The sequence below is a fragment of the Rhinopithecus bieti genome, unplaced genomic scaffold, assembly GCF_001698545.2.
Source record: "Rhinopithecus bieti isolate Rb0 unplaced genomic scaffold, ASM169854v2 scaffold_3043, whole genome shotgun sequence".
NCBI lineage: Eukaryota > Metazoa > Chordata > Mammalia > Primates > Cercopithecidae > Rhinopithecus > Rhinopithecus bieti.
The window spans coordinates 1,616,364-1,623,585 of NW_016804580.1; the positions used below are offsets into that span (position 1 = coordinate 1,616,364).

Here is a 7,222-nt window from a genome sequence, read left to right on the forward strand (position 1 = left end):
TTTTTTTTGAGACGGAGTTTCGCTCTTGTTGCCCAGGCTGGAGTGCAATGGCGCGATCTTGGCTCACTGCCACCTCTGCCTCCCGGGTTCGAGCGATTCTCCTGCCTCAGCCTCCCGAGAAGCTGGGACTACAGGCTGCGTCATCACGCCCGGCTAATTTTGTATTTTAGTAGAGGCGGGTTTCTCCATGTTGGTCAGGGGAGTTCGGAGTTTCTCGAACTCCCCACCTCAGGTAATCCACCCGCCTCAGCCTCCCAAAGTGCTAGGATTACAGATGTGAGCCACTGCGCCCGGCCCAGAAAACAAGGATTTTAATAGAGCTATCATTTTGTGAGAAACGGAGCTAACATACAGGATTGGACTGCTGTCAAATCGATTAACTCAAATCAGAGATCTTAGCCAGTATCAGGCTTTCCTAATAATTTCAAGGATCTGCAGAGAAATGAGGGGAAATGGGGATAGAGGGGAAGTGAAAAGGTTAAGAGATTTCTGCTGAACACTAGGAAAGAGATGGCAACTCCTTTTACTTATCAGGATAGAATAGACTATGACATAACAATGCCAAGCTGTCAATTGCTTTACAAAACAAAGGTTTGTTTCTTGCCCATAAAATGCCCACTGTATATCTGGAGGGCCGTCTAGGACAGCTGTGCTGCATATAGTTTAAGGCTTGTGATGGTTCATTTTCTGTGTTAACTCGACTGGGCTCAGGCATGCCCAAATAACTGGTAAAACATAATTTCTGGTTGTGTCAACAGGCTCAGACAAAGCAGAGACAGGCTTGGGACATCAAGGGTTGACACCCTAGTCCTGTCTTCCCATATTGCACATGGCCCAGGATAGTAGGTGAGGTTTCTAGGTGAAGTCCGTGGGCTTCCTCACATAGCAGGAAGCTTTAAATTGTTAAACGGTTTCTCTTTTACACCCAGAAAGTTCCACAGCCTTTGAGCCATGCTCCAGGGAGTCCTGCCTCCTGGATCCTGGATCCCATTAACTTTAAGCAGGACCTCAGCCAGAGATCAGCCTGCTAGGGACACTCAATGGATGTGTCTCTTCCTTTAAGCAAATATCATTGTCTATTTACCCAGAGGCTCAATGGAGAAACAGGTTAAACCAGTTTACCTACTTTGGTTTCTTTATCCCCAGGTCAACCTCCAACACCCCCAGGTAAGGGAAGGAATGGATTAGAGGCAGCAGCTTTACTCCTTCCTCCCATAAACTCTATTTCTAACATGTAAAAGAAGAGGTGTGTGTGAGAGACTGAGAGAAAGAGAATCATTATTATTATGATATAGAGATGAGAAAGATTCCTTAATTATGATATAGGAAGAGAAAGTGAAAAACATGAAGGCAGGAAGACCACTCACTGGTCGTGGTTTGACTCTGAAACAAAATTGATAATAGCCCTTTCCTGAAAGAACCCCCTTCTGCCAGGGGACCAGTCTGCCTTTGCAGGACTAACAAATTAGCTACAAGATTAGAAATTACAGTTTAGGGGTCACGTGGCCTCTAGTTCCAACAGTCTGAACCTCCCCATGTTACTCCTGGGGATACCATCACTGTTGTAAAACCTAACATCAGTACTCGAGATATTTTTCAGACCCTACACTGGATGGATCAGCTGACACCCCCAGATGAGTAATCTGGCTCAGCCAGTTCTGCCATCCCACCCAGGAACAGAAGATGGCAAGAAAAACTCACTTCAACTCCCTATGATTCCATCTCCAACCTGACCATCAGCACGCCCTACTTCCCAAGCGCCTACCCTCCAAATTATCTCTAAAAACTCTGATCCCCTAACAAACGCTCAGGGAGACTGATTTGAATAATAAAACCCCGATGTGAATTACCCTTTCTCCATTGCAATTCTCCTGTCTTAATAAATCGGTTCTATCTAGGCAGTGGGCAAAGTAAACCCACTGGGCGTTTACATTATCCTGAACCATCTTCAAATGTCAGGCAAGCATAAAGCAAGATGAAACTTGGATTACTTCCTTTCAGGGAGGTTACAGGCATAACCTCGTGTCCCTGCCTAACACACACACATCCTTTGTCCAGCGCCATTGGACTGGGCACCTTCCAGGAACAATCAACACAGTCCTTCTCACATCAGAGTCTCAGCCACCAGTGCCTCTTCTATGTAGATGAGGCATGGAGCACTTGGATTTCCTTTTTTTGAAGGAGATGATGTAGCAAACCCTCTAAAATCCAGGATTGTAAGCAGCGCTGGGGAAGCTGAGGGGGTGTCACAGCTGAGACTGGGGGTAAATTGTTTACCTGCTGAAATTGTAAGCAGAGTTTTGTACAAGTGTGTATTTCTCCAGGATAGCGTTCAGAATACATATCAGGTTCTCAGAAAGGATTGAGGGCCTGTAAAAGTTTAGCCAGTAAAACTACATGGTGTTTTGAGGGCATTTTTGGTTGATTTTAGAGACAGGGTCTTGGTCTGTCACCCAGGTTGGACACAGTGGTGCAATCATTGCCCACTGCAGCCTTGAACTCCTGGGCTCAGGCAGTCTCCTTCCTCAACCTCCTGAATAGCTGAAACTACAGACCCGAGCCACCACACTCAGCTAATTTTAAAAATTAGTTTCAGAGTCAGGGTCTTGCTCTGTCCCCTGGGCTGGAATGTAGTGGTGCCATCATAGCTCACTGCAATCTTGAACTCCTGGGTTCAGACCATCCTCCTGTCTCAGCCTCTTGAGTAGCTGGGATTACAGGCACATGCCACCCAATTTTAATTATTTTTTTTGTAGAAATGGGGGTCTTGCTATGTTGCTAAGCCTGATCTCAAACTCCTGGCCACAAGCAATCCTCTAGCCTCTGCCTCCCCAAGCACTGGGATTACAGCCATGAGCTACTGCACCTGGCTCCTACATGGTATTTTTAACAAATGCAGATCCAGGGACAGATAAGTTGAGTCCCACTGCCAGGGTCTGACCCTGGTGCACACTGTTTGGCCCCTGGTCCATCCTGGTCATTAACAGGAGCTTCAGAGCCCAATGGTAAGCCTGAGAGTGAACACAGTCTCATATTCCAAATGACTTCAGAGACACTGTCAACCATTCTGAATATAAAACCCTTATTGTAAAAGGAAATTAAATGTGAAGAGTAGAACTTACCCTTTCGTTTTGTTAGAGAAAGACTCAATGCCATATTGCAGATTTTTGCATTTCTCCGTCAGCTGGAGCGACTTCTCATTCAGATATGTGCTGTTTCATGAAAGAGATTTTTAAAAAGATTGATTTAAAATGAGAGCTTATAAGATATTGTTAACAAAATCAGATTTAATTGATAAGGTGTGTCCAAATGAAGTCTGATTTTACTCCATTATTGGATTTCTCCATGGAAAAGGAAATTAATATTTTCACCTCTGATGGGTCTAAATGAAAAAAAAAAAGAAAAAGCTTATGCTCTAAAGTCAAACATAAAAGAACTCTATTTTGAGGACTTTTTTTTTCTTTTGAGATGGAGTTTCGCTCTTGTTGCCCAGGCTGGTGTGCAATGGCACGATCTCAGCTTACTGCAACCTCCGCCTCCCTGGTTCAAGCGATTCTCCTGCGTCAGCCTCCCCAGTAGCTGAGGTTACAGGCACCTGCCACCACGCCCCACTAATTTTGTATTTTTAGTAGAGATGGAGTTTCTCCATATTGGTCAGGCTGGTCTCGAACTCTCGACCTTAGATGATCCACCCACATTGGCCTCCCAAAGTGCTGCGATTACAGGCATGAGCCATCATGCCCCCTCCTCTGAGGACTTTATACTGGCAGGTTTTCATATTCTGAGGTTAGTATTTACAATGAACAAGTTATTTAATAGTTTTAATCACTGCATTTATTTTATTTTATTTTTATTTATTTATTTTTGAGACGGAGTCTTGCTCTGTCCTCCAGGCTGGAGTGCAGTGGCGCATCTCAGCTCACTGCGAGCTCCACCTCTTGGGTTCATGCCCTTCTCCTGCGTCAGCTTCACGAGCAGCTAGGACTACAGGCGCCCGCCACCACATCCTGCTTATTTTTTGTATTTTTTTAGTAGAGACGGGGTTTCACCATATTAGCCAGGATGGTCTTGATATCCTGACCTTGTGATCCACCTGCCTCAGCCTCCCAAAGTGCTGGGATTACAGGCGTGAACCACCATGCCCGGCCACATTTATCTTTAAAAGATGTTTTCTTTGGTAGAAAACATGCAGACATAGGAGATCATTAACTCTCTCCACAATGAACACAAATCTGGCCTTTGATTATTCTGATAGCTGCAATATACTGGCCTGGAGCTATTTGTTTGATAAACTTTGAAAACTGGAGGTGGAAAAAAAAAAATCCAAAGTCAGGTTAAGGACATGGGTTACAAAGTTAGCCTGCCTGATGAGCCTCATGGACATAGGCATGTTATTTAACCCACTCCAGGCATAGACTTCCATATTTCTAAATCAAGGATAACAAATTGTACTTACCTCATAGTGTTATTGCCATGATATATATATGCTAAGAAAACAATGTAAACCACTTGTAACATGCATTACATATATTAAGTGCTCAACAAAAATCAACTATCTCTTTCCTTAGACTTAAAAAATATATATGCGGCCGGGTACGGTGGCTCATGCCTGTAATCCCAGCACTTTGGGAGGCCAAGGTGGGCAGATCATGAGGTCAGGAGATCGAGACCATCCTGGCTAACACGGTGAAACCCTGTCTCTACTAAAAATACCAAAAAAATTAGCTAGGCGTGGTGGCAGGCGCCTGTAGTCCCAGCTACTCGAGAGGCTGAGACAGGAGAATGGTGTGAAGCCAGGAGGTGGAGCTTGCAGTGAGCCAGGTTTGCGCCATTGCACTCCAGCCTGGGCAACAGTGAGACTCCGTCTCAAAAAGAAGAAAACATATATATATATATGTGTATATATATATATATATATTTTTTTTTAGGTTATTTAGGACAGAAAGGAAGAGAAAATAGACATGGTCTCATTCCCTAATGGAGCTTACAGTCTGATTAAGGACAAAGATCAATCAACAAATAACCACAAAAATGAATATGGAATTATGAACTGTGATTGGTTATGGTTGAACCAGAGTAGGTGGCTCAGAAGAGTAAGTCTCTACTCACACCGAGGGGTCAGAGGAGGGCTCCAAGGGAGTGTCATTTAGGTGGAGACACCCAAGGATGATCCAGACCAAGTGGGTAGTGCATTCAAGGCAGAGGAAAAAGTGTGTGCAGGCCATGCGCAGTGGCTCACACCTCTAGTCCCAGCACTTTGGGGAGCTGAAGCAGGCGAATCACTTGAGCCCAGGAGTCCAAGGCTGCAATGAGCCATGATTGGGCCACTGCATTGCAGCCTGGGTGACAGAGTAAGACCCTGTCTCAAAAAAATAAATGTGCAGTGGTTCCAAAATGGGGAGCAGTCTGGATTATCTGAGGAACTGAAAAGATAATAGGATTCAAGGCTGAAGAGCCATGGGGTGATTGCAGAGAAATGAGGAGAAATGGGGCAAGAGAGGAAGTGAAAAAGTTAGGAGGTTTCTGCAGGACTCCACGAGAGAGAGACGATGGCAACTCCTTTTACTTGTCAGGATAGAATAGACTATGATGTGATAACAAACAACGTCAAGCTCTCAGTTGCTTACAAAACAAAAGTTTGTTTCTTGCCCATGAAATGCCCACTGTATGTCTGGAGGCCCATCTAGGGCAGCTGTGCTCCATGTGGTTTAGGGCTTGTGATGGTTCATTTTCTGTGTCAACTTCACTGGGCAAAGGGGTGCCCAGATAACTGGTAAAACATGATTTCTGGGTGTGGCTGTGAAGGTATTTCTGGAGCAGATGAGCATTTGAATCAGTAGATGGAGTAATGGCTGCCGTCACCAACGTGGGTGGCAGCATCCAATCTGCTAAGCACTTGGATAGAACAAAAAGGTAGAGGAAGGGTGAGTTCACTTTTTTCTTCTTGAGCTTGGATGTCATTTTCTCTTGCCCTTGGACATCGGTGCTCCTGGTTCTAGGGCCTTCATATTCAGACTGGGACTTAAACTGTTGGCCCCCTGGTTTCCATCAAAGTCTCCTCAGCCTTTGAGCTTAGACTGAACTACACCACTGGCTTTCCTGGGGCTCCAGCTTGGAGAAGGCAGGTCCTGGGACTTCTCAGCCTCCCCTAATTATGGGAGTTAATCCCTCGTAATAAATCTCTTGCTATCTCTCTATTGCTTCTGTTTTTCTGGAGAACTCTGACTAATACAGTGATCCAAATTGCTTCAGTCTTACGGCACCTTCATTTCAATAACCTGCTTCCATAATTGATATGGCAGGAGAAGAACATGTTGGAAGGTCTTGCCCTGTATCCAAATGTTTGAGCCAGAATTACAATGCATCATTAGCCAGAGCTGGTCACATGCCCCACCTGATTGCAACCTGGGAATCAGAAATGAACCACCCTCCTGTGTCCCCAGGGAGGAGATCTGACACAGGTATGACTGGATACTTCACCACACTTGTGTCCATCAGCGGGAAGAGAAGTGGACAGATTTGAGATCCACTCTAGAGGCAAGACTGACAGGACTTCATAGAAGATTGGATGTGGGAAGTGAGGGATAGGAAGGCATAAAGGTAAAGAAATAAACAAGACAGATTCATAATTAATACTCCAATATTTCTCAGAAATGCTCTCTAAAAACACTGCCTGCAGAGTACACATGGGCTCACAAAAGTCCCTCTTAATCCTGATAGGATTTATCTCACCCACCACTTCCTTCCCACGTCCCTCTAGTTCAGTCTCCAAGGATCACCCTCTGTGCTTTCTGAATGTATTATCATACCGTCCAAGGATTTGTTTATTTCCCGTTTGCCATGTATTTTATGCAGGCAGGACCGTTCATGAAGTGAATTACCAAGCCAGCAATGCTTTGAATTATGATGGTGTTGCAGTATTGAATTGTGAAACTGTGACTGGTAGGCACCAATAGGATTGTGTCTCCTATGCCTCTTCTTAAATCAGATAGATTATCTTTTTAAATAAAAATTCAGAACAGGTTTAGTTGGGCAAACTAAAATCACAGAAGATACATGGAAACAAATGAGAGGATCTGGGGTAGAAGTGGAGGTGACAAAATGAAGTCCTGGGGACCAAACAGGGTCTTTGGAGTCAGCAAGGCCAGTCTCTGAATCCGGACTCACTCTCTGACTTTAGCTTTCGAACTTTGGGATTGCCTTTAAAAAAAAAAAAAAAAAA

General features: G+C 44.5%; 1 protein-coding gene and 1 long non-coding RNA gene across 3 annotated transcripts in view; one reads left to right on the plus strand and one right to left on the minus strand.

Annotated features, from left to right (window-relative positions):
- ST8SIA6 (ST8 alpha-N-acetyl-neuraminide alpha-2,8-sialyltransferase 6) overlaps nucleotides 1-7,222 on the minus strand; it is a 140,477-nt gene that overhangs the window by 75,840 nt on the left and 57,415 nt on the right. The window contains 1 exon segment of the mRNA XM_017869194.1: nucleotides 3,123-3,212. Coding sequence (XP_017724683.1) covers nucleotides 3,123-3,212 — 90 coding nt within the window.
- LOC108527748 (uncharacterized) overlaps nucleotides 1-7,222 on the plus strand; it is an 18,537-nt gene that overhangs the window by 614 nt on the left and 10,701 nt on the right. The window contains exon 2 of one of the 2 annotated variants that reach the window (XR_001884919.1): nucleotides 1,582-1,850. The exons of the other annotated variant lie outside the window; for it this stretch is intronic. This is a non-coding gene — a long non-coding RNA (uncharacterized LOC108527748). Of the gene's footprint in view, nucleotides 1-1,581; nucleotides 1,851-7,222 lie in introns of those variants that run through there. 2 annotated transcript variants of the gene reach the window in all.